Source organism: Bubalus kerabau, chromosome 1 (genome assembly GCF_029407905.1).
Source record: "Bubalus kerabau isolate K-KA32 ecotype Philippines breed swamp buffalo chromosome 1, PCC_UOA_SB_1v2, whole genome shotgun sequence".
In the NCBI taxonomy this organism is placed as follows: domain Eukaryota; kingdom Metazoa; phylum Chordata; class Mammalia; order Artiodactyla; family Bovidae; genus Bubalus; species Bubalus kerabau.
The window spans coordinates 207,684,237-207,710,482 of record NC_073624.1 but is presented as its reverse complement, the minus strand read 5'-3'; the positions used below and the strand labels follow the sequence as shown (position 1 = coordinate 207,710,482).

At 52.3% G+C, this 26,246-nt stretch overlaps 1 protein-coding gene across 4 annotated transcripts; it reads right to left on the bottom strand.

The window, feature by feature from the left end:
- Positions 1–569: 569 nt before the first annotated feature.
- GRK6 (G protein-coupled receptor kinase 6) lies at positions 570–17,253 on the bottom strand. Of its 4 annotated transcripts, XM_055551310.1 has the most exons (17): positions 17,031–17,253; positions 13,131–13,226; positions 12,076–12,188; positions 11,872–11,949; positions 11,459–11,559; positions 11,032–11,124; positions 10,863–10,926; positions 10,584–10,724; positions 10,107–10,297; positions 9,390–9,427; positions 9,211–9,300; positions 8,003–8,211; positions 7,774–7,911; positions 4,294–4,431; positions 4,067–4,201; positions 3,952–3,953; positions 570–3,394 (listed from the first exon to the last, which is right to left on the bottom strand). In XM_055551310.1, exons 1-17 carry the CDS (start codon positions 17,080–17,082, stop codon positions 3,286–3,288), a joined length of 1,788 nt encoding a protein of 595 aa, XP_055407285.1. In that variant the 5' UTR covers positions 17,083–17,253; the 3' UTR covers positions 570–3,285. The 4 variants fall into 4 exon arrangements, with proteins under 4 accessions (XP_055407285.1, XP_055407269.1, XP_055407260.1 ...); XM_055551294.1 differs by lacking the exon at positions 3,952–3,953; XM_055551285.1 differs by lacking the exons at positions 3,952–3,953; positions 17,031–17,253 and adding an exon at positions 13,655–14,553.
- Between the last annotated feature and the right edge of the window lie 8,993 nt (positions 17,254–26,246).

Here is a 26,246-nt window from a genome sequence, read left to right as displayed (position 1 = left end):
GAAGCTCAGTAGTGCAAAGACAAACACGGCTGTAACATCTTGCTTCTGGGGGTTGTGCTACCTGATGAGCTGCCTAAGTCCTGGTTCTCTCAGCTCCTCCATATCATTTTAACACGTTCTAAGTTAGCCATAGGACAGCTGTCACTTGCAACCAAAGATCCCTGACAGTGCCCCCTGGGTCACATGCTCTAAGTGTATGTGTATACTGTAAGTGCCAGCCCAGTCCCATCTGAACCACGAAGACTAAGGGGAGTTTGCCCAAAGGAAACATGGGGTGCTTTTGTACATGTTAGGCAGACACCCTAACACCACCACCTAAAATCCTTCAGGGCTGCCCCCATCTTCCAGATGAGACCCCACATCCTAGCACAGCTTTCAAAACCCAGTATGGCAGTCTCCTTGAACTTGGCTCCAGCCGTTGCCCCACTAGAGGCTCTAGATCACCCATCTGACTCCTTTTCCGGGAACATGATTCTGTATCCTGGAGGGTCCTAACTGGACAACTCTGTGACAAGGGGCCTCCTTCCTTGCTTTGTGTTGGCCCTCAGTCTCAGCCCTAGCCCCAGCAGTTCTAGAATCATCTCTGCTAAAGTGCTGATCACACTGGGTCCCACTGTTCCCCCATCTGCTTGCCTACCAGACTGAGTTCCAAGCTAGCAGGGGGCCTCATCTCCATCTGGGTTTCCAACAGAGCTGGATGGGGACATGAACTTGGGGAAGACTTGTTAGTAAGTGAATTCTGAAGTTTCCTCTGCCAAGGATCCACTGTGGTAAGAACTTTAAGGTGGGTTGAACCCTTGCCAAGAAGTTCCCTGGGTGCCTACCTAGCCTAAGGGGAGTCTGGTGGGAGGTTTGCATGCATGCATGCATGCTCAGTCGTGTCTGACTCTCTGCAACCCCTTGGACCGTAGCACTCCAGGCTCCTCTGTCCATGGGATTTCCCAGACAAGAATACTGGAGTGGGTTGCCATTCTCTTCTCCAGGGGATCTTCCTGACCCAGGGATCAAACCAGCATCTCCCGCATTGGCAGGCAGATTCCTTACCACTCGCATCATCATTCACCCTCACACACCTGCCCAGAGCTGGGCTGCGGCCTCTGTACACTAATACTTATCTACCCCGTCCTCAACCCCCACAACAGAATTTGCTGTGCCTCAGGCCCCTACCTCTCACCTCCAGTTTCCTAATCTTCAGTTGCTTCCTCTCAACGCTGCAATGGCCACTCACCAGCTGGAAGACCTAGGCAAAGCCCTCTCCCTACCCCACTCCCCTCAAATCAACAGAAGCAGCGGTGCACACTGCACATGCTCTCAAGAGCTGGGCTGCTGGTGACCCAAGGGCTCAGGAAGGTGACTATTTAAGTGAATTCTCATAGATGCTCTGTAAGGCAGTGGGAAATCACACCCATCTTTCCAGACAAGGGTAGGGTCTACGCAATGCAGCTTGACAAGTGGCCAGGCTGGGACTTGAACCCAGAGCTGTCCAACTGCAAAGCTCATGTGGCCTCTGTGGCACTGGGTACCTGGCCCAAAGGCCAGGAACAAACCATTATAGGTGGTTATAGCAGGGGCTGGAGTCATTGGGAGGCTACAGGAACAGGTTTGTGTAGTCTGGGACAGACTTGTGGTCAATAGGGTGTCACTCTTGTCTCTGCCCAGGTCTCCTTCTACGCCCAGCTCAACTGCTACCTTCAGAGAATTGATGCCCACATGGCTGGTCTGCACCTGCCTCTGCCATGACCTAACTTGCAGCATCACCAGTGTGCATTTCTGCCCAGCCACATTTCCTGGTTCAGAAGCAGAGCAGAGAAATGGCTCTAATACATGTGTACGGCCCTGGGCAAATCATGGAGGTGTCCAGACAAGACAGACTGAGCAGGTGTTCCCAACAGGAGCTCCCACCCTACTCCACAGGCGGCTCCAAACCCACAACTGGTGGCCAGGCCGCCTTGGTCTTGGAGGATACTGCCAGCTGAGCCTGCCTCTTCAGCACAGGTAGAGTCAGACCCATACCCTAGTGGAGACCCAAGGCTTCTTCCCCTCAGGCCTCATCCCATTGAGGAAACTGGTGGGGCCCAAAGGCCACCAGAGCTTGGAGAGGTTACCCCAAGATCAGTCCTGAGGCCCTCAGGCCTTGGTGGAAGGGCAGCCTCCACCAGCCCCACTTCCAACCCCTTCCCACTTCCAGCAGGGCCAGGGAAACAAGGAGATCCCTGGACCACCAGGGACAAGAAAGAGGCAGGCAGGGGCAGCTAGCCAGGTTTGTGCTCGGACTGTATTCACAGATACATGTGGCAGCTTACATTGGACAAAATGAGTAATAAAAATCGGCCTTAAATATGGAAAAATTGGGGCCCTGTATCCCACACTACCGTTAACACTGGGACCAAGAGGGCCATCAGTCTGGGAAGGGCTGGGGTTGGGATGCAGGCACACAGCCTCAGCCTGCCCCCTTCTTTCTCTCTCTCTCTCTCATTCATACACACACACACACACACACACACACACACACACACAAAGGGAGGGGCGGATTATTGCTGGGCACGTGTCTCTTTCGAGGGGAGTCTGGAATGTTTGAGGGTTGGTCAGTGACACCCCCACCCCTTCCCTTCCTATGGCCTGGGCTGGGGTGTTCTGCAAGAGGTGACTCCAGGACAGGGCCCAGCACAGGGGACGAGGTGTCCTGGGAGCCGGAAGGCAGAGGCAGACCCGTCTGGGACAGCCTGGGCAGTGGACTGAGGGGTCCCAGGGGCAGCCCAGTCTCTGGTCACACTTTGGCACAGGCCTAGGGGACCCAGTGGTCCCAGATCCACCTCTGACAGGCGCTGAGAATGGACAGTATTGGGCCCCAGAGGCGGCGGCCTAAACCCAGGGCAGCAGCGGCAGGCACGAGTCTCACTCAGAGGTCGGCGGTGGCAAGCACAGTGCTGAGGGCCCAGGGGCCTGGCCTGGCCCAGCTTTGCCTATCCAAGCCGGGCCTGAGGTGTCTGGAGTGTGCGGCAGCAGCCCCTCTGCCGGCTCCAGGGTGAGTCTTAAGAATGTTCTGGTTGCTATATACATTCATACAAAGACATAAATACAGAAAGCCCCGAGCTCCACAGACAAGAGCTGAAGGGACGCACCTTTGTCCCAGGGGACAGCCCAGGCCTTGACCACTTAGCCAGACCAGGGGCTCCGGGGCAGAGGGCACTGGGGACAGCTCCGGCTGTGTCTCCCAGGCCACAACTTGAGTGGACAATGGGGAAGACCACTGTGCAAAACTGTAAACAGCGTTCGCAGTAGCTGCTACCGCCAACCGCCCGGGGGGGCCCCAGGCTGGGGGCTAGAGGCGGGTGGGGAGCTCGAGGCGGGCGGGAAGCTCTTCCTCACTGTCGCTGCAGTTTCCACAGCAGTCCTGCAGGGCAGGGGAGACATGGAGGGAGAGAGGCAGAGCGCGCGCAGTTAGCCACCAGGGCCTTTACCTGGCCCGGCCCTGCCAGGGCCGACCAGGAGCTGACCAGGGCTGTGCTCCAAGGAGGGGGTTCCCCACGAGGGGCCCAGAGCAGCAGCTCAGGCCAGACACATGTGGACACCAGTGCAGAGGCTGCTGGCAACAGGCTGAAGTTAAGAGGGACCAGGTGAATCCCAGGCTCTGCCAGGGCCCTCTATTCTGGGGCTGGTGGATGCAGGGCACGGGGAGACAAGACGGCTAAGCAAGGCTCGCTGCTTGCAGGTGCCAGGTGCAGGGCACGGCAGGGGAGGGGAAGGAAGGACAGGTAGGGAGCGGGCACCAGACTTCTTTCGCCCACATCTCGCCTCTGCCATGGAAGGGCTGCCTGTGGCTCCCCGGGGCTGGGCAGCAAGGCCAACCCACGGGAAGCCCACACTGCTCACCTCTGGAAAGAGAAAAGAGGCCATGAGCCCAGCCAGGGGTGGGGGACAGGCGGGAATGAGGCCAGAGACCCTGGGCACCGCTGACACGACTGGAGGATGCCCACTCCCCCACAAACGGGCACCAGCTCTGCCTCCCACCCGCCGTCCCCAGGAGCTGGGCTGGGGGCCGAGGTAGGACACTGCTGGGGATTACCTGGCGACTGAAGAGTCTCTGCAGCAGTCCCTTTTTGGGGGGTGCTGGTGGCTGGCCCTTCCAGTCTAGGTCTGGGGGAACCGAGCCATCCAGCCCGAAGACGTTCAGCTCCTGGAAGCACTCGGTCTCTACCATCTGCCACAGAACAGGTAGCTGTGAGCGCTGCCCCTGAGGTCACCCCCCACCCTGAGACCCCCCTACCAGCCACCAGCCGGGCAGGTCCCCACCTCGTTTTGCCAAGGGATGGGCACACTGCCTGTGGCAAATTTCTGGTAGAAGTCCTGGTCAGTGGGCTCTAGCTCCACACCCTTAACTGTTGAGAACTGTTCAATGTCCAGAACATCTTTGCAGTAAATGGCCTGGGGCTGGGGGAACAGAGACAGTGGTCAGACAGGAAGACCCCACAGGAGACCGACTCAGCCCTGAGCTGGGGCTGGGTGTGCCCTGACCCTTGCAGCTTCCTGGTGCCCCCAGTGTTCACAGCAGCACTATTTACAATAGATAACATATGGACACAGTCTAAATGTCCATCCATAGATGAATGGATAAAGAAGATGTGGTATGTTTGGATATGTGTATATATATATATATATATATATATATAATGGAATATTACTGAGCTATAAAAAAGAATGAAATAATGCCATTTGCAGCAACATTGATAAACCTACAGATCATCATACTAAGTGAAATAAGTCATACAAACACAAATATAGTGACATCACATGTGGAATCTAGAAAAATAGATTCAAATGAACTTAATTTACAAAACAGAAACAGACTCACAGACATCGAAGGGGAGAGGATAAATAAGGAGTTTGGGATTAGCAGATACATATGACTATATATTACACAAATAAACAACACAGTCATACTATATAGTGTGAGTAGCTATATTCAATACCTTGTAATAAACTACAATGGAAAGAATCTGAAAAAAGTATATATATACATGTACATAAACACATACATATATCTTATCTGAATCACCTTGCTGTACAGCAGAAACTAACACACAACACTATAAATCAACTTTACTTCGAAAACAAAAGTGCCCCATGCACTTTCTGAGCATGACAGTCCCTTCTGAGGCCCAAGTTGCCCTCTAAACTGGGGATCACCCCTCACTGCTCACGGACTGATGAGGCTGCACAGCTGACCCATGACAGTCCATCAGTCTCCACAGTGCCATATGGAATCGATACTAGGCAGCCCCCACCCCTGCCTGTACACAGCTGTCTGGGGGCCACTGGTAAAGGGAGAGCAGGCTGAATCTCGGCCCCTTCAGCTGGACACCCCATGCAGGGCTTGGAGCTGATGGGTCCCTCTGTCCTGGGATGTCCAATGGCACACTCCATCTCCTTCTGCTTCACAGCACAGTCCCTGTGCCCCCAGCCCCCTGTCAGGAGCCCACCTCACTCCAGAAGGCCACTTCTTTTTTCATCTTTGCAGTGTTTTCTAAATCATACTGTTAAGGATGTCAAAACATCATCATGTAAAATCATACAGCTGCTTTTCAGAAAAGTCAGCAGTTCTCCCAAAGGTTAAACATGTTACCATATGAGCCAGCGTTCAATTCCTAGGTATATGTCCCAGAGAAATGAAAACGTATGTCCCCACAAGAACTTCTATGTGAATGTTCAAATAGCATTATTCATCATAGCCCCATAACAAAAACAGCCCTAATGCCCATTGATGGATGAATAAATAAACAGAAGGTGCAATATTCATAGACTGGAATATTATTCAGCCATACAAAAGGAATGCAGGACCAGTAAGAACTACAACACGGGTGAACCTGGAAAACATGAGAACTGCAAGAAGCCAGTCACAAAGCACCACATATTATACAATCCCGTTAACATGAAATGTCCAGAACAGGCAAATATAGAGAGACATACAGCAGATTAGTGGCTGCCAAGGGGAAGGGGAATGAGGAATGACTGCTAATGAGTAGGGGGTGTTTGAGGCGGAGGGGTCATGAAAATGTTCTAAAATTGATTTTGGTGATGGTTGCATCTTTATGCTAAAAGTCACTTAATTATATGCTTAAAAGAAGTGAGTTGTATGGTATGTGAACTCAATAAAGCGGCTAAAAACTGTATCACCATCAAGTACGCTTTTCATCTGCTTCTAAAAAAGTTAAACTCCAGGGCACTGATTTTCAAGAGTAACTGAGATGATGTGCAGGGAAGCTGGAGTAAAGCTGAGTGGGACAGCCAGCTCTAAGGCAGGTTGCAGAAGTCAGGCTTGCAGTTCAACTGCCGATGGCAAGGCCCACACCTCTGGGCACTGGTGAGCCCCATCTACAAGATGCAGTCCTACGGAGGCAGGGGCCTCCCACTCCCACTTCCCAGCTCTATGGCCCCACCACCTGTCCCCACCCCTCAACACTCCTGCTCCACATTCCCTCTTTCCCTGCCCACACTGGCCTCCACTGCTGCTCCACCTCTCAAGGTTGGTCCCTGGACTAGGACCTCGATGCCTGGCTGCTCCTTCTCCCTGGAACACTCATGGCCCAAATCCTGACACAACTCTCTCCTTCACATATTTTAGGTTTCTATTGATATGTATCCATCAGCTACTCAGAGGCCATCCTGTCCAAAAATACCCCCACCCCTCCACCACTCTTTTTTCACTTACTGGCTTATTTTTCTATGTCTTCCCACTAGACCCTGAAGGTAGGACTGGGTCCTACTGACCCTGTGACTTCTGAGATCTGACACATACTGGCATTCAGATACTTTGTTGAATGTGTAAATAATCACATGCATGATTGACAGCCACCAATCTGGCCTGCCCATCATCACCTTCCTTCTTCCCCTGTGTTCCTGGTGAACTGTCAATCACAAGACTCAGTCCTCTTACACATGAGGTGAGGGCAAGCACATGACCTAATCTTGGCCAATCAGAAGCTTCCTTGACTTTATACTGAGAAGCTTGAATTCAGTGGAAGAACAGTCAACAGGTGACAAGCAGAGACAAGAGGTGGAGTCCTGGCCACACAGTGTGAACCACTGACGCTGGTCCTACTCTGGGACTTCCTGGCTAAATGAACCAAAAAGCTCCACGTTGGGCCTAAGTTTGAATTGGACTTCTCCCACTGAGAATCTGACGACTCCAGGATGTTTCTGATAGCAGATGCCTGACCCACTGAGAAGCTCAGTCAGTGAGTGAGATTCTGCAGAGGAGAGTGTTCTGCTCAGATGGGAGGTCAGTGTTGCCAGGTGCAGGGGGCAGTGGATGTCTGGCCAGTCCAATGGCCCTTCCCCCTGCTGGCAAGGAATCTTGGTTTCCCTTTGGGAGACCAATCTTCCCCACTTGAGTGGCACGGGTGGGCACGTGGTCCTGATGTGGCTGCTGAGGGGCATCCGAGTAATTAGGCAATGAGCAAAGAGGCCCTCTCTGTCTACCAGGGTGGCTGAGTTATTAGAATGAAAGCCTGATACCCTGGGGACAGCTGCCCAAGAGGGAAGCCGGCAGTGGGGAGGAGGAGGAAGACAGAATTTCTACAGCACCGCTGGAGCCCCGGATCCAGTGTGCCAAAAGCCAGGCCTTTCATTTTTAGGAGCCTGGTGAATTGTTTGGCTGGTTAACCCACTTGGGTTTTCTAATGCTTGCACTGAGCAGGTCCCAATCAATGTTCCAAGAGCCCCCAGCTCTGCTTGGGCTTGGCCCTGCCTTCAGCAGGAGTGGGTGGCACTCACATCAGGCTTGAAGGGTGGTTCCAGCATGCCAGCTCCCAGCCGCTTGAAGTTCAGCTTCTTGAAGAGAGGGTGCTCCTTCACTTCTTGTGCGCCGCCCCCACCACACCCCAGGCGTTCGGAGGGGTCCTTGCAGAGGAGCTGCATCAGGGCAGGGGCGGTTAGGGTACCCTTGGGAGAGGTAACCCCAGCCCCAGCCCCGGCTGGTTGGGCCTCCTGCTGGCGGCCGTACCTGGGTGCAGAGTGAGCGGGCCTGTGGGGAGAAGTGCTCGGAGTACTCCTCAGGCACCTCCTTCACTAGCCGCTCTACTTCCTCCCGCTTGATCTTCTTTTTTCTCTGCTGGAAGGGTGACTGGCCTGCGATCATCTCATACAGGAGGCAGCCAAGTGCCCACCAGTCCGGGCTAAAGGTGTACCGTTCGTTTTTTACCACCTCTGGGGCTGGGAGGGACAGCAGGAATTAAGATTGGGCGGGAGGCAGAATTGAGCCCTGGGAATGCCCAGCTCACATGTCACGGCCAGGGATCAGTTCAAATACCCAGTGGCAGCAGCCAGTGCCAGGCAGGCACCATCAGCAGCCTGGTGGGGACCACAGGGAGTAGGGGAGCTCACAGCCCACCAGGAGGAGCTGGTATGGCCCTGCAGGGTGGGGTGGGGGTGGGAGGTCAGGTCTTCTGATCTTTCAAGAGAAGTCAGAAATCATATTTTTAACGTGAAGCTGTCTGGGTTATCAAATGCTGGTGACTACTTCAAACTGTTTGAAAAATGATTTGATTTAAACACAGATGGAGGCCAAATTAGACCCAGCGTGGCTACCAGTTTGCAACCTCTAGCTTCAATGTCAAAGAGAGGAAAGAAGATAGCAACCCATTTGCTGGGTGTCGACTGCCTGCTAAAGCGGGCAGGTGGGGGGTTTTGCCTCTACCGCCTCCTTTCAGCTTCAAGGCAACCCTGGGAGCAGGCTGCAGGCAGGGACAGTGAGACTGAGAGAAGGAGAATGTCTGGCCCTTGGACACATAATAAGGAGACAGTGGAGCACACAGCTGGAGCTCTGTCTACTGTGTCACGTGCTCTCCAGGGGAATTCGGGGCCTCATCACGGCCCCTACCATAGATGGGCACTCCCACTCCTAGCATGGGCAGGTTGGGGCAGTGGAGGAACCAGGGCCATGAAAAACGGGTGTGAGGCCCTTATCTTTCACTGGTAGCCACCTTCAGGCCCAGTCGGTAGGAGGGGCTCAATGACTATGCAAGTGAGTGAACGCTGTGGATTCAGTGTGTGGAGCCCTGGCTGAGTCTTGGTCTCCTCATCTATAAAAGAGGAACATCAGCTCTTTCTGTTCCGTGAGGTACAGGAGATTTCCCAACAGAAGTGGTGGGACTGGACACACAACAGCAAGAGGACCCAGGAGGCTGGTGGGTCGGGGGAAGGCGGACTCACCCATGTAGCCCACGGTGCCCACACGGCCTTTGATTGTCTGGCCTTCGGGTACGTGCACAGCCAGCCCCAGGTCAGAGATGCGGATGTGACCTGAATGTGGGTGGAGAAGCAGGGAGGCCCATTAGGCAGATGGGCCACCTCTCCCATCCTTCCCCTGCCCCTAGGGGCCCCTCACCCACCATGGTCATCTAGTAGGATGTTCTCTGGCTTTAGGTCCCTGTAAGGAGAGAATGGCAGGGTCAGATGCTGCTCAGCTGGCCAGACAGCCAACGGAGCCACCCCCTCTTGGTGTGCTTAGTCGCTCAGTCATTTTTGACTCTTTGTGACCCCATGGACTGTAGCCCGCCAGGCTCCTCTGTCCATGGGATTCTCCAGGCAAGAATACTGGAGTGGGTTGCCATGCCCTCCTCCAGGGGATCTTCCCAACCCAGGGATTGAACCCAGGTCTCCCACATTGCAGGCGGATTCTTTACCAGATGAGCTACCAGGGAAGCCTAAAAGCATTACTAATAATAGTACTAAGCAGAGCTCCCCACTGCCGTGTTCTGTGTACTTTCCAGCATTATCTCATTCATTCTCTACAACAAGCTGCGAGGCAGGAATTAAAATCTTTGCTTCCCAGGGAAAAAAAATGGTGTTGTGAGCAGGGAGTTCACTGGCCAAGGCCACATAGGGATGACAGGACCAGGATTCACACATGGGTTAACCAGACCCCAGAGCCTGGGTTCTGAGCCATGCTGAGCCTAGTAGCCTAGTGAGCATGGGTGAGCGTGGAGCCTGAGCCAAGGTCCGACAGACTTGTGCCCACCACGACGGTGCCAGCACACCAACATCCCTCTGCAGCCTCTACCCCAGCCTAGCCGCAGCCCCTGGCCGGGAGGGCCATGCCCCTGCACCTGTACACAATACGTTCCCGGTGCAGGTCCTCCAGGCCACAGCAGATCTCTGCTGCGTAGAAGACAGCCCGAGCCTCAGGGAAGCCAGCCTGGCCCATGTGGTAGATGTGGAACTTGAGGTCGCCTCCGTTCATCAGCGTCAGCACCAGGCACAATGCGTCCTTGGTCTCATAGGCGTAGGCCAAGCTCACCTGTGACCAAGGGGACATGAGCCCTGAAGCAGAGGCCGTGGGATGCCTGGTGGCGGGGCTAGCGCCAGCCACCCAAAAACTATTCTTAGTGCCACTCCCTGGGGCCATTCTGCTTCCCAGGCCAGGCGTCAACATCCCAAACCCGCCCCTCCCAGGCATCTCTGAGGGCAGGAGAAGTAGCGGTGCCTGGAGGGGGCGGGTCAGGGAGGGAAGAGGTCTTAGTCCAGTGAGTGGGGAGGGCCGGTGTGGCCATGGGGGAAAGGAGGGGTCTCCTGTCTGTACTTACTACAAACCTACTGTTCACTTTCTCCAGGATCTGCTTCTCGTTGAGTGCCATGGCTTCCCCTTTCCGCTTCTTGATCCGCTTCTTCTCCAGCTTCTTGCAGGCATACATCTTGCCTGTGGCCCGCACCTGGCAGGCACATACCTGGAGCCAGGATAGATGGGGCAAGTGGGGACCAGCTGCGGCCTTCCTGAGGGTTATAGGCTCAGAGAGGCTAAGGGGATGGTCAGGTCCCCTCTACCCCACCTCTGCACTCTGCTGGGCTCTGGCCGGGCCACTCACCTCCCCAAAGCCGCCTTTGCCCAGGACTCGGTACTGCCTGAAGGTGTTTTTGGTCACTGGCTGCCTGTGGACAAGGGGTTGGGAAGCAAACACTAGCTGAGCAGGGGCCTGAGACCCATGAGAACCCCTTCAACCCGGCCCATCTGGGGCCAGCCTTCAAGGAGCTCACCTTTCCAGCCACTTCCACTGCAGAAAACGGTTGAAGTAGATGCTGTCGAGGTAGTCGGCAAAAGGGGCCACGCTCAGGTACTCGTGGGTCAACCTGTCGAGAAGGCCCAGCCTCTTGTCAGCACCTGACACCCCCCATTCTCCCCTCGATGGGCCAGGCCCCCTGTTATGTGTATGCTCAGACTGAAAGGCAGAATCCTTGGCCAACCCTCCTGCTAGCCCACCTGTGGGGGAGACGGATATCCAATGCTAAAGCCCAGGATGCTACCTGAGGGGAGGCAACCTGATCAGGGTCACAGAACAGGGGCAAGGCTGGGGTGAGAGACTGAGTTTGCTCACCACCTGCTGCACTGTTCATAGCCCTCTGGGTCTGCAGAAGCCCCCTCCTCAGGACACAGTTCTCAGCCTGAGGGCAGGGAGAGGTTTACCGAGTAAGCTCCTGGAAGAGGTCTTTGCAGGGTCCTTCCTCCAGCCTCTGGGCACAGTTCGTCACCAGTTGCCGGGGGACCTCGGGGATGAGGTCGGGACCCTGGGGACAGGCCACAGACAGGTCAGTGCGAGACCTGCCCACCCCTAGGGCAGAGATCTCGGGCTTGTGCTGGGTGGCCAGGGGTGCACAGCCTGCTTAGTGGCTGAATTTTCTGCAGCTCTCCTTGAGGCATGGTGAAGCAGAGCCGCTGGGCTCAGTGTCCCAGCCCACCCAGCTGGGCTCCTTGCCCATGGTGCCACCTGGTGAGCCTGGAGTAGCTCCAGGGGCACTCTCTGCACAGGCAGTGGTCATTCCTCTCACCATCACTGAGCTCTGCCCACTACCCTAGTCCCTGCACCAGTGCTAACTCACCGTGTGGCTCAGAAAATTCTGCAGGAGCCGCAGCCCACACGCCTTCCGCTTCTCATCAGGGGTCACTTCATACTCAGCCTGTGGGGGTGGGAGTGGAGGCAGAGAAGGCTTGGGGTTTGGATGGAGTAACAGGTGTGAGGAGACAGGACACACATGTGGCCCGGGACCTCTGCCCACCCTCGGTGTGGGGTGGGCCGCACTCACCACCCCGTCCAGGAAGGCAATGCAGCGAGTCAGCTCAGGCCTCGTGGCGCAGAACTCTCGAAACAGCAGGCGCCCAATGGGCTGCCGCTCACACAGGCTGTGGTAGTCACGCTCTGCAGGCAGAGGTGGGAGCTGCTGGATTCCTGGATTTGGAGCCTGCCGGCAAGGCACTCCTGTCCACACCGCTAGGCCCGGAGCCCCCGCCAACAGCTTCCAGCCCTGCAGTATGGCAGCCACTGTCTCCTTTAGAACCTTGCCACAGCACTGAGGCGATACCACTGTTACTGCCATCGTAGCCCTGGGACTCCAGGGCCCAGGGAGGCTGAGTGATTAGCCCCAAGATCACACAAGCAGGAGTGTGGCTCCAGAGCCGGGTCCTCACTTCCGGCCGCTGACTTCCAGTTCGCACTACTTGTACATACGTCATGGTTGGGGCTGGGTGTGGTCTGTGTGGTTCCGGCCCGGCTCTGGCCCAGCCCACACCTGCTGCCTGCCTGTCGAAAGTGTGGGAGGAAGCTGTGGCTTCCGGTGAGTTCGAGGCTAGGCCTCGTTCCCAGCGGTGGAAGCAGCCATGGTGTACTCCTGGCCCACGTGCAGGCGGTCAGAGGGGGTTTGGGCCCTGCTGGTCAAGGCTTTGTTGGGCACCCCCAGGGCCAGGCTGGGTAGGGCTGCGCACAGGCCTGGGTTCCGCCACCCCAGACAGTGTGTGAGCTGACTCCAGCCCCCCTGCACATTCTGCTCTGTCCTCTGAGCCCTGCTCACCCGAGGCCTGGTCCTCCCTTCTGCAGCTTCCCTCAGACCGCCCCCAAATCTGACGTGGGGCTCCTCCCCACGCCTACCCGTACCGCCCGCTGCTGTCCTGTGCTGTCTGCCCTCCACCCCGCCTGGACCCAGGAACTGAAACTCAGCTGGGTGGTGCAGCCTCCATCTCTCTGCTCCCCGAAACCCCCACAACCCTCTGGCCCAAGGCAAGGTCTCAGGGGAGGCTCCCCTGGCACACTGGACTCTCTCGCCTCTGCACCCCACCCACCCCATGGTCTCAACCAAGGCCTCACCAAGGCTGAGCCGCAGCTCTTCACACTGGCTGATATGGGGGAACTGTAGCATCTGCCGCCATTTCTTGCTTTTGCCTTTACGATTCCCGCCGCCACCTGTGGAAGCAAACAGGCGCTATTTCTTGATTCCTGCCATTGCCGGCCTCCCTGCTACCCTCAGCGTGGTCCAGAGGCCTTCAGGGTCCAGCCTAGGCCCAGTCCACTCTGAGAGGCCCCTTGGGCCTTCCTTCTGCATGCAACATACTCTTGCTGGGTTTCAGGACACACATGGACCCCAGGCCATCCTGCTAGGGGCTCCTAGGCTGGAAGAGCCAAGAAGGGATGGAAGAACCAAGAAGGGCATGAGGCCAGGTCATGGGTGGGTGGGGGTGGGAGGTGGGGTTTCCAGTTAGCTTCAGCAAGGCTCAGCTGCTTCCAACCAGGTAGGAGTTTCTCTCCCAAGTAAAGATAAGGACACAATAGTGGGGGAAACGGTGTTAAGTCCAGGCCCAGAAGGGAGACATCCTGGGACATGTGGGACATGCCTGAGAGATGGCAGAGGGCAGCTGAGTCACCAGGGAGGCTCCAGGCCCCTATGATGGGACCCTGCATCAGAGGCAAAAGAAGTGGTGGCAGGAGGCCTGGTACCTCATTTTACCTAGCTGATCCCTCATCTGTAGCCGCTGGGCAGCAGCTCAAATGCCTACAGAATCAGACAGGTGCGGTAAATATGGACCAGATGGGAGACAACAGGGAGCGGTGGGGAGTGTGGGAACCGGACCCCTCAAACGGAGACAGCTGCAGCACAACCGCAGCTGACTGCTTGACTCTGACTAGGCAGGAATGCCGGCTCGGTGTGGCCAACTCTTCAGACTTCAAAGTCAGCCGGGAATCTGGACTGTTACACGAAATACCAGTTCCTATATTATATAAAAAAAAAACAAACCACTGCAGCCCAAACATAAAACATGTTAGAGAGCTAGACAGGTGTGGCCTGTGGGTCATGAGGTTGAACATGGTGGAAGGGGCCTGAGTCTTGGCATCTTACAGATTTGGGTTTGAATCGCCCCTTTACACTTCAGACTGTAACTTGCTCTCTTGTGTGTTAGTCGCTCAGTCGTGTCCGACTCTTTGTGACCCCGTGGTCTGTCCATGGATTTCTCTAGGCAAGAACACTGGAGTGGGTTGTTATTCCCTTCTCCAGGAGATCTTCCCAACCCAGGAATCAAACCTAGGTCTCCTGCATTGCAGGCAGATTCTTTACTATCTGAGCTACCAGAGAAGCCCCTAACTTGCTCTCTAGGAACCTCAGTTTCTCCATGTGTACTTCAGGTCCTCCAGAAGTACTGTGAAGATGACTAATAGAGTCTGTGTCCAGTACTCAGTAGAGCTGTGGCAAGGGGTGGGGCCCAGCTCCAACAAGTCAGTGGCAACCTCCGGCCACCACTTTCCCTTGCCTGGCCTCAGTTTCCCCTATGGTTTATGCAGCTTTGTTTCTATCTAGCCTGGTTGAAGGCAGGTGGTGTAGGAGGGGCCGCCTTCCAGGGAAGGAGCAAGGCTAGGTTCTTCAGTGGGCTCCCTGATCTAAGCTGCCTAGAGGAGGAAGTGTTGCACGGTACCCCATTGGGAAACCTGGTAGCAGCCCTCCCGCAGCCTGAACCCAGCACATCCCAGTCATTGCTCCACTGTGAGTGAGCAACAGACCCCCACCCTCAACCCAGGGCAAGGCCTCCCCAGAAGGGGAACTCCTCCCCCACCCCCGCAAGTCCCTCACCCAACCCTCCATCCGCAGCTACCCTCACCAGTTACTTCCTCCTCCCCCTCCTCTCAGCCACATCAAGGCAGCAGCGAAGAGTCACATGCAAATATCCTGTCCTGGAACTGCCACCAGAGTCAGTGGGGCTCCTCCCCACTCCACCCCAGCCTGGACCCTTCCCATGTCTTGGGGTCTGGGAAAGGAAGGAGGATTAAGTGAGGGTTCACACTCCCCAGTGCTGTCCCACTTCACCCTCACAGCAACTCTGACAGAACTGGCTCAATTTTATGAGAAAGCTGAGGTCCTGAAATGGGGAATCCATTTGTCCAAGATTACAAAGCCTGGAGGTCCCAGAGGGAGGATTCGAACCCAGCTCCCTAGGACCCCAGGCCAAGCTCTTTTCCAAACCCAAATATGCCCAGCATCTAGGTGTCAACTGAATACATGCAATCCAAATCACTCAGGGCCTCAGATCACTTGGGAAACGGGCAAATCCTAGGCCCAAGCTGTCAATCAGCTCATGAAGGGATTCCAACGCACTCAGTCTATAGACCATGGTTCAGAACTCAGTGACAACTGGGATTTCCTTTAGTTTTCAATGTCCCACCCTCAACAATGCCACAAAAAGAGTTACTGAAGTTCAGAGAGAGGAGACTTGTTTAGAGTCACCCAGGTGGGAGGGACAGGGCCAGGTTGGAGTAAGGATTCTCCAATGAAGGAACTGGTCCTAGTCTGGTCATAACCTCCTATGCCTCGCCCATGGCCTAAGGAAGCCTGTCAGAAGGTGCCTACATTCTCTGGCCAGGCAAGGCAGTGTTCTCAGCAGGCTTGAAGCCTGAACTGGCTACAGCCCTAGGGAGGGAGGCCTGGCCAGGCTCTCCCCTCCCCTCCTCCCCGGCTAGCTGGATGACGAGGCAGAACAGAATCGGCAGATGCCCCCAGAGGCTGGGAGGAAGGCCTAGCCCCAGGACTTGATAAGGGACAGGAGATAAAGAAGGCTCTGGGCACTGAGGACCCAGCCTACCATGCCCATTTCCAGGCAGCACCTCCCCAGGTCAACATGCATAGGGCAGGCAGGGGGCACCAGATGCTGTGCCAGAAAGCATCTGTTTCCTACAGGCTGCACCAGGGACATGCTGTGTCCTAGGCCTGAGTCAACCCGTCTTGCTGGGTCCTGGGGGCTAGTTCCTGATCTGAGCCTCAGTTTCCCACTTGTAAAAGAGGTCAGAGAGGCAATGCAGATAGCTCTACGTGCCTGAAAGCCCAGCAAAGAGTCCTGACCTCCCTGCCCTAGAAATGTCTTCTTCTTTACTGGTCCCCAGCACCCTGGACAGGACAGGGTACAGAGTAGGTGTTCGGTGATTATGTTACTGAGGTGAACAATGGCAGGTGAGGGGCAGACCGGGTCTGGTCCTTATGCACCCCAGGACCCTCATAGAGCAGGTGTCTGGTAACATGAGGCACTCAGTAACACCAGGTTCACTAGACAGGCTCCCTCTGCCAGGCCTTGCACTTAACAGTCCTACCAGCCTGGCATGCTCCCTTCCTTCAAAACTCAGCTTCCAGTTATTTCTATGCACATCTGCCCCACTAGTCCTGAGGGCAAAAACTGTTACCCATTCCCCTCTGTCCCCAGTGGCAGTCATGCGGGTAGCATAAATGACCAGCAGTTTCCCCACCTCGGGTGGGCTCTGCTATGGCAGAGCCTCGGTTAATTCCTCCAAACCTTTTACCCTGCACCAACTTTGCGCCGACCCAGGCTGGGAGCAACCCAGGTTGAATCTGGGCCCGGGCACGTGGGGTAGGCTGGCTGCCCCTTCCCCTTCCTGAGGCATCTTCTTAACCTCTCACCTGGGAGAGGCCTCAGAGAGGCTCTCCCGGAGCTGAGGTCCCACCCTTCCCTCTTCCTTCCTGTCTCTTTTTCATACCCCCTTCACCACCACCACCTCCCTACTAGCCGCGAGGGCGGCGGCCTGACTCCCGCCCCTTCCTGGGCTCTGGCTCCCGGAGGGCAGGTGCGCAGGAAAAGGACCACAGGCCGGAAGGGCTCGTGTCCGCGAGAGGTGCGGGGCGTGGAGCTAGCTGCCCTAGGGGATCGGGAGGCTGAGACGCCCCGCCGAGCTCGGAGGCCGCGCGCCCGCTTTCTCTGCACCCGACAGCCTCACCTTCCCGGGCCTTGAGTAGCACCGTGTTCGCTACGATGTTCTCGAGCTCCATGGGCTGCGGCGCCGCCGGGCCCGCCGGGCCGCGCCGCCGGCTAGGACTGCGCGAGGGGGCCGGGGCCGGATGGCGATCGGCGAGGCTCGGATCGGCTCGCAGTGACCGCACCGCGGCCTCCGGGGCCTCCCGGGCCGCCGCCGCCGCCCGCCGCTCACTCTCCGCCCCCTCCCGGGGGCCACCCGGGCTCCGGCACGCCCCGCCCCGGCCCGCCTTCTGTTTACTTTACTTGGCCAATAACTGGGTGAGCGCTCCCCGCGCCGTCTTCCCATTAGACAAACCCTTAATCATCCCCCGCCCCCGGAGCTAGGGATTCGTTCAAAGGAACAGGGCGGGCAGGACCTAAAACGTCACCTCTTCCTGGTTGGTCTGTGGTGGGGTTCAGCCCCTACGTTCGAATTTCTGCACCTTCGTAGGATACCGAACTGCCAATTAGGGTCGAGCCCTCCTCGGGGACAACGGAGGTGGGATCTCTGGATCACGCCCCGGATATCGGGTATTTGATTGGATGAACGAAGGTCAGTCATTCTCAGCACTGCACTCTGATTGGACCACTAGGTGTGGGTGTGGTCCCTTTGGTTCACCCAGGCTTTTCCAGGGTTTAAAGGGGATGCGTCTGGCATCCTAGGCCTTCTGCAGGCCGGCCTCGAGCAAGTGTGTATATCCGTCCGTATGCTTTTGGGTCGGCCCATCCTGGAGGGCGCACATCGGAGGCAGGGAGAGGCCTAGAGAAGGCTGGCAGCCTTCCTAGTTGCGACCCGGCCTCCGGCCTGCCCACTGCGGGCGCCCCCGCCCTGCCCCCACAGCCGGATGTTGTGATTTCTCTCCACCCACACGGCTTCGCCCGCCCTCGGCCTCTGCTGCCTTATAAGGCAGCGCTACCACCCCAAGCCGCAGGAATGAGCTCACACCCATTATACAGGTGGGGAGCTGGGGTCCAGTGGCTGGCTTCAGGCCTAAGACTAGGAAGAAAACAAGGTTGAAATTTTACAGCTAATCAACAACTTCTAGTTCAACATCCTACTCCCTCCACCCTCACTTCACACACAGGAAACGGAGGCTTGCCCAAACTTGCAAGTAAAGCAAAGACAGATTCAACTAGGCTTCTCTGGTTCCTATCCCTTCATTCATCCAAAAATGCAGAGCACATACTTCGTGCCAGGCACCGAGCCAGGAGCTGGGGAATACAGTGGTGCCAGCAAGATAGTCAGTCTCTCTGCCTACCTGCAAGAAGGAGGATCAACATGGTAATCCTATGAGTAAACAAATAATTGGGGTGGTCTGAGAGAATGATAAATGCTATTAGGATAGAAAGACAAAATAATGAAGGGAATTGGTCTCAGGGTGTGACATTTGAGCAGATCCAACCACACAAAGATCTAGAGGAACAGAGTTTCAAGCAGAGGCAATAGCAAGTGCAAAGCTCTGAGCCTAGAGTAAGTTTGCTATGTTCAGGGAACAGGAAGCAGGCCTGTGTAGCTTCTGAGCCCAAAAGTCTGATGTGAAATGAAAGAGCAGGGATTTAAGTAGATCCTGGAAGGCTTTGCAAACCATGGAGAAGAGTTTGTTTTTCTTAAATGAAATGTGAAGACTTTGAAAGATTTCAAAGCCTTTGACCGCCTTTTAAATGATTACTCTAGCTAGTAGACTTTAAAGGGGCCAAGAATGGAGGCAGAATGAGCAGTGGGGAGGCTATAGAATTCCAGGAGACAGGGGGTGATGACTTGGACTGAGAAGGTGGCAGTGGAGATGCGGGGAAATGCATGGATCTAGGATATTTTGGAGAATAAAGATAAGTACCTTGAAAGAAGGAAAACCAGTGGTCAGTAGGACAAAGGACAGGTACCTCACCCACTGAAGGCTGTCATGTCCAAGTGAGACCTGAGAGTTAAGTTAGAATGTGCAGTTTTCAGAGGTAACTGATGTGGGAAGGAAAGAGCTCTGGCAAGAGGCAGCACAAGTTCAGAGTTCTATTGAGGAAGGTGGTGAGGGCTTATACATTTGGCACCTGAGGGCAGAGCACTGAACTAGAGTTTCAGGTGCACATTGGGGTATGCTTGGTAAGGGGTGGGGTCAAGAAATGACGCTCAGGCCTTCAAAAGAGGCCTGAATTAGGGAGCTCCTTGGAAGCTAGGCAAGGAGTTTAGACTTCATTTTGAGGGTAGTGAGGAGCTGTCCAGGGTGTGTTAAACCAGGAAGTAGTTTGATCATATTTGCTTACTGTGTGCCATACTAGGGGTGGGGTGAAGGGTCAGGAGAGAGAGGCTTAGGCTGTCTTGTAAACACCTATTATTTTGGTGCCCAGCATCTGAATACCCCTCCACTTTAGGATGAAACTTATAAAATGCAGAAGCAGGCCCTGCTTTCCACTAGGGAAATTAGAGAGAAGGCAAAATTTCCTCTCCAAGGTCCCTAGTACCTGGAGCATGTTTCCAATGTTTGCAAACAGGTCTTTGAAATTCAAAGCAAGTGATTCACATCAGACATTAGAGGACCATTGAGGGTTTGTTATGGTGACAGTAGAAGAAGAGGGGGAGGAGATTTAGCCCAGCCCTAGGAGGGTAGGTGGATTTAACAAGCACCCAGTCAGTTCCTTGTCTGCCTAAGTTACCCAGAATTGGTTTCATTGTTGAGAACCATGTATCCTGAGTAAGGGCTTCCCTCATAGCTCAGTCGGTAGATAATCTGCCTGCAATGCAGGATCTTCCTGGGTTAGGAAGATCCCCTGGAGAAGGAGATGGCAATCCACTCCAGTATTCTTGCCTGGAAAACCCCATGGACAGAGGAGCCTGGTGGGCTGCAGTCCATGGGGTTGCAAGAGTTGGACATGACTTAGTGACTAAACCACCACCACCATCCTGAGTAAGACAGGCAGGAGGTCCTTTTAAGAGGAACCATTAGAGAGAGGAATGATAGCCTGTGCTGGGGAGGTGGCCAGGGGGTGCAGAGAAGTGACCAGATTGAGAGCTATCATGGAGATGGGACAAATAAGACTTGGTGACTGATATGGGATAAGGATGGGAAGGTATCTCACACAATTCCCAGAATCTGACTCTTCAACCCATTCTCTACTATGGCCCAAATGATCTTTTTATTTATTTATTTTTTCAAAATGATCTTTTTAAAAAGGGAGATCAGGGGACTTCCCTAGTGATCCAGTGGTTAAGAATTTGCCTTGCAGTGCGGGGGAGTCAGGTTCAATCCCTGGTCAGGGAACTAAGATCCCACACGCCACGAAGCAACTAAGCCCTAAACACAACTATTGAGCCCGAGTGCCACAACCACTGAAGCCTGTTTGCCTAGAGCCGTGCTCCACAACAAGAGAAGCCACCGCAATGATAAGCACACACACTGCAACAAAGAGTAGCCTTGCTTGTGGCAACTAGAGAAAGCCTGCATGTAACAACAAAGACCCAGCACAGCCCCCAAAAGAAAAAAACAAAAGCAGTAAAAGTGACGAAAGGTAACGAAATGTCACCCTCAAGACAGCTGACCTATGGCAAGGCCTACATGGTAGGGAACTGAGGTCTCTGGCCAACCATCAAGAAGAAGGAAGTCAATAGCCTTATGAATGAACTTGGAAGTGGATCCTCCCCCATTTGCACTATCTTTGAAGTGCCATAAAGTGAAGTATGCCTGTAAATGTTTGTAATGTAAGTTGCTAAATTTGGGAGCAATTTGTCATCTCTTATTAGTTGCAGTAGATAACTAATTCACTTCCCATTACACTTATAAATAAAACCCAAACTGTTCTGCATGGCCTGTTAGGGCCCAACTTGATCTGGGCCCATGTAGCTCTCCAACAATATTTCATAGACCTCTCCCTCTTGTCACACTGTGGAGCTGTGCTGTCCAATACAGTAGCCATTGGCCGCATGTGCTATTTAAATTTATATTAACTAAAAAAATGAAAATCCAGTTCCTCAGTCACACTAGCCAGTTTTCAAGTGCTCAATAGCCACACGTGACTAATGGCTAGAGAATATTTCCATCATCACAGAAGTTCTGACAGGCCTCACTCATCTGGAGGAAGGAGGGGCTTCCATTTGCACAAAGGTTCCATGGTGACAGCCTAAACACCTGGGAGAAAAATGATACCACTAAGTAAGGAGGAATGAAGGATGGTGGCCTGGGTACCTTCTGACCCCCTAAACTTGTCTTTGAATAGGCAGTTCTGCCACCTCTTGAAATCTTCCTTCCAAGTCCCTTCTATGAAGAAGCGCTGTCTGTGTGTGTCTGTGTGGATCCAAGCACTTGTGAGCAGGAACTTGATAGTTTCTCCCTTCTGATCCCATAGATGCTCCAGCTGTGGGAAGACAGAAACCTGAGTACCTTTCTGCTCTGATCCAAAGCAGCTGATAAGGGACCCAGATGTTCAGGAGGAGCTGGCATGTGTGTAGAAACTGCTAGAGTGGGGGTAGAGGTGTCCATATGGGGAAGTTCCTTTTTTTTTTTTTCCTTTAAATTTTTTTCTTTTTTTTCCTCTTGTTTATTTTTTATAGTCTTTCTAGGGAAAGTTTCTTTGTAAATTCCTATAGACTGAGACCCAATCAGATGCCAGGCTTGGCCCTTTCACATGAATCCCCATTCAAGCATCTCAACAAGCCATGCTTGTTGGTCTGAGTGCCATCCCCTCCCTAAAGAGTTGTGGCAATCAAGGTTCAGAAAAGCTGAGCACCTGACTCAGTGATCACACTGGGGGTCAGTGGCCAAGATGGGATTTGAAGTTTTCCTGATTCAAGTTCATTGCTGTTTTTTCCCTCCACTCCCTACTTCCAAGGTCATTGTTCTTCTGTTCTTTAGGGTACTGACTTACAGAGCTGATCACTAGGGGTTTTGTTCTCTTTTGTTTTAGGAACTTGATGGTAACAACGTATGAATGAATTCCTGTTTGCATCAGTTAGGAGTTTTTGATTGCAACTAAAACTGGCTAAGGTAAAAAAAAAAAAAAATGAAATGTATTGATTTAAGTAATTTAAAAGTACAAGTCTTGGTTCTGATTACAAGTGTCATTGCATCTCAGGTCTCAAATTGCATCACTCAAAATTTGTTTTTCCCATATTCTGACTCAGCTTTTATTTATTTATTTATTTTTAAAATTAATTAATTTATTTTGGGCTGTACTGGGTCTTCGCTGCTGTGTGGGCTTTTCTCTAATTGTGGTGAACAGGGACTACTCTCTAGTCGTGTGCAGACTTCTTGTTGCAGAGCACAGGCTCTAGGCACGTGGGCTTCTGTAGCTTCGGCTCCTGGGCTCTAGAGCACAGGTTCAGTAGCTGTGGGGTACTGGCTTCGCTGTTCTGCAGCACGTGGGATCTTCCTGGATCAGGGATCGAACCTGAGTTTCCGGCATTGGCAGGTGGATTCTTTACCACTGAGCCAACAAGGAAGCCCCCCTGAGATGGGGGGCTTTATCTCAGCCCGTTCCTGAGATGTTAATGGCTGCCAGCAGCTTCAAGCTCACTTCCTGCCAACAGGGCCACTTTTATAGAAAGAGAAAGACTCTAACTTGATTCTAGCAAAAAATCCTGGGGTTGCCTCTCATTGGTTTGATTTGGGTCAGTTTGATTGGTTTGATTTGTTCCTTTTGAACCAATCACTGAGGACAGAAAGAGGCAGTGTTCTTTTTTTAATTGTGAAAAAGTCTTTATTTTAAGAAAAAAATTAAGTTAACAAAAAATTTAATGTTTCATTTTACAAAATACATATGAAAGGAAATCTCAGTACAAAGAAAATTTTAAATCAAGGTCTCACCAATTCCTACATTATTAGTAATGTGTCTCAATTTCTAAAAGTAACTTCTAAAGAGCTTAAATTTAACCAAAAAAGATTTTAAATGAAAATAAACTAGAATGAATAAACATGAGAAACATTCCTCCTTGAATTAAGGATCTAAGCATCCTGAGTTTTCCAAAAGAGGCAGTGTTCTAATTGGCCAGGCCTGGATCACATGTCCACTCCACCTCCAGCTGAGGGAAAGGGTAAGCTTTCTTCTGTCCACTTGATGAAAGGGGGAATGGGCCCCTTTCCAAAGGAACATTGAGGGCTTTTGCTAGATAAAGGGAGAATGGATGCTAAAGAAGGGAAATGACAGATGTCCATCAGCGGTTCTCAAATTATGTTCCAGTAGAGTTGATACCTTGATTTTTCTGGAAGTCAAAGAAAGAGGTAATAGGAATGGAGAGAAGTGCAGAGTTTTGAGAAATATGTGGACAGTGTAATGAACAGAACTTGAAGGCTGGTTAGATTTGAGGGATAAGGGAGAGTGAAAGTTCCTGGCTAGAAGCATTGGACTATGACTCTAGCCAGGCCTGGATAAAATACAAAATACAAAAGGGAATTTACATCATGGGAATGCCCTCAACAGTTCATAGCATCAGCTAGAAGGAATACACTTGGAAATAAGTAGGAATAAAGGACCACTAGAGGACCAGAATGTAGGAATTACAACTGTGGTTGTCTCAGTTCAGTTCAGTTCAGTCGCTCAGTCGTGTCCGACTCTTCAAGACCCCATGAATCGCAGCACGCCAGGCCTCCCTGTGAACTCACCAACTCCCGGAGTTCACTCAGACTCACGTGCATCGACTCAGTGATGCCATCCGGCCATCTCATCCTCTGTCGTCCCCTTCTCCTCCTGCCCCCAATCCCTCCCAGCATCAGAGTCTTTTCCAATGAGTCGACTCTTCGCATGAGGTGCCCAAAGTACTGGAGTTTCAGCTTCAGCATCATTCCCTCCAAAGAAATCCTAGGGCTGATCTCCTTCAGAATGGACTGGTTGGATATCCTTGCAGTCCAAGGGACTCTCAAGAGTCTTCTCCAACACCACAGTTCAAAAGCATCAGTTCTTCAGCACTCAGCCTTCTTCACAGTCCAACTCTCACATCCATACATGACCATAGGAAAAACCATAGCCTTGACTAGACGGACCTTTGTTGGCAAAGTAATGTCTCTGCTTTTGAATACGCTATCTAGGTTGGACATAACTTTCCTTCCAAGGAGTAAGCGTCTTTTAATTTCATGGCTGCAGTCACCATCTGCAGTGATTTTGGAGCCCAAAAAAATAAAGTCTGACACTGTTTCCACTGTTTCCCCATCTATTTCCCATGAAGTGATGGGACCGGATGCCATGATCTTCGTTTTCTGAACGTTGAGCTTTAAGCCAACGTTTTCACTCTCCACTTTCACTTTCATCAAGAGGCTTTTGAGTTCCTCTTCACTTTCTGCCATAAGGGTGGTGTCATCTGCATATCTGAGGTTATTGATATTTCTCCCGGCAATCTTGATTCCAGCTTGTGTTTCTTCCAGTCCAGCATTTCTCATGATGTACTCTGCATATAAGTTAAATAAGCAGGGTGACAATATACAGCCCCGATGTACTCCTTTTCCTATTTGGAACCAGTCTGTTGTTCCATGTCCAGTTCTAATTGTTGCTTCCTGACATGCATACAGATTTCTCAGGAGGCAGGTCAGGTGGTCTGGTATTCCCATCTCTTTCAGAATTTTCCACAGTTTATTGTGATCCACACAGTCAAAGGCTTTGGCATAGTCAATAAAGCAGAAATAGATGCTTTTCTGGAATTCTCTTGCTTTTTCCATGATCCAGCGGATGTTGGCAATTTGATCTCTGGTTCTTCTGCCTTTTCTACAACCAGCTTGAACATCAGGAAGTTCACGGTTCATGTATTGCTGAAGCCTGGCTTGGAGAATTTTGAGCATTACTTTGCTAGCTTGTGAGATGAGTGCAATTGTGCAGTAGTTTGAGCACTCTTTGGCATTGCCTTTCTTTGGGATTGGAATGAAAACTGACCTTTTCCAGTCCTGTGGCCACTGCTGAGTTTTCCAAATTTGCTGGCATATTGAGTGCAGCACTTTCACAGCATCATCTTTCAGGATTTGAAAGAGCTCAACTGGGATTCCATCACCTCCACTAGCTTTGTTCATAGTGATGCTTTCTAAGGCCCACTTGACTCCACATTCTAGGATGTCTGGCTCTAGGTCAGTGATCACACCATTGTGATTATCTGTGTCAGGAAGATCTTTTTTGTGCAGTTCTGTATATTTTTGCAACCTCTTCTTAATATCTTCTGCTTCTGTTAGGTCCATACCATTTCTGTCCTTTATCGAGCCCATCTTTGCATGAAATATTCCCTTGGTATCTCTAATTTTCTTGAAGCGATCTCTAGTCTTTCCCATTCTGTGGTTTTCCTCTATTTCTTTGCATTGATCACTGAGGAAGGCTTTCTTATGTCTTCTTGCTATTCTTTGGAACTCTGCATTCAGATGCTTATATCTTTCCTTTTCTCCTTTGCTTTTCACTTCTCTTCTTTTCACAGCTATTTGTAAGGCCTCCCCAGACAGCCATTTTGCTTTTTTGCATTTCTTTTCCACGGGGATGGTCTTGATCCCTGTCTCCTGTACAATGTCACGAACCTCATTCCATAGTTCATCAGGCACTCTATCTATCAGGTCTAGGCCCTTAAATCTATTTCTCACTTCCACTGTATAATCATAAGGGATTTGATTTAGGTCATACCTGAATGGTCTAGTGGTTTTCCCTACTTTCTTCAATTTAAGTCTGAATTTGGCAATAAGGAGTTCATTATCTGAGCCACAGTCAGCTCCTGGTCTTGTTTTTGCTGACTGTATAGAGCTTCTCCATCTTTGGCTGCAAAGAATATAATGAATCTGATTTCAGTGTTGACCATCTGGTGATGTCCATGTGTAGAGTCTTCTCCTGTGTTGTTGGAAGAGGGTGTTTGTTATGACCAGTGCATTTTCTTGGGAAACTCTATTAGTCTTTGCCCTGCTTCATTCCGTATTTTAAGGCCAAATTTGCCTGTTACTCCAGGTGTTTCTTGACTTCCTACTTTTGCATTCCAGTCCCCTATAATGAAAATGACATCTTTTTTGGGTGTTAGTTCTAAAAGGTCTTGTAGGTCTTCATAGAACCGTTCAACTTCAGCTTCTTCAGCGTGGTTGTCTACCTAATATGTATTTCTTACTCTTTTGCAGAGTCCCAATTTTGTTCCTGAGGCCACTTGACCTGCATGCCCCTGACTTGGCTCCAGGGTTGATTGGCCTAAGCCAGTCACAGAGAACCCCTTACCCTTGCTAGAGATTGGTTAGGAGTAGCAGATAACCCGATTGTGGCCACTGAGCCACGA

Bases quoted from the DNA above. Each gene is read 5' to 3' on its own strand.
- GRK6 (XM_055551310.1), bottom strand. From the start codon at position 17,082: ATGGAGCTCGAGAACATCGTAGCGAACACGGTGCTACTCAAGGCCCGG. The intron at 12,189-13,130 runs GTGAGGCCTTGG...CTCTGCCTGCAG, and splicing joins AGAGCTGCGGCTCAGCCTTG to AGCGTGACTACCACAGCCTG. The intron at 11,950-12,075 runs GTGAGTGCGGCC...CCACCCCCACAG, and splicing joins TTGCCTTCCTGGACGGGGTG to GCTGAGTATGAAGTGACCCC.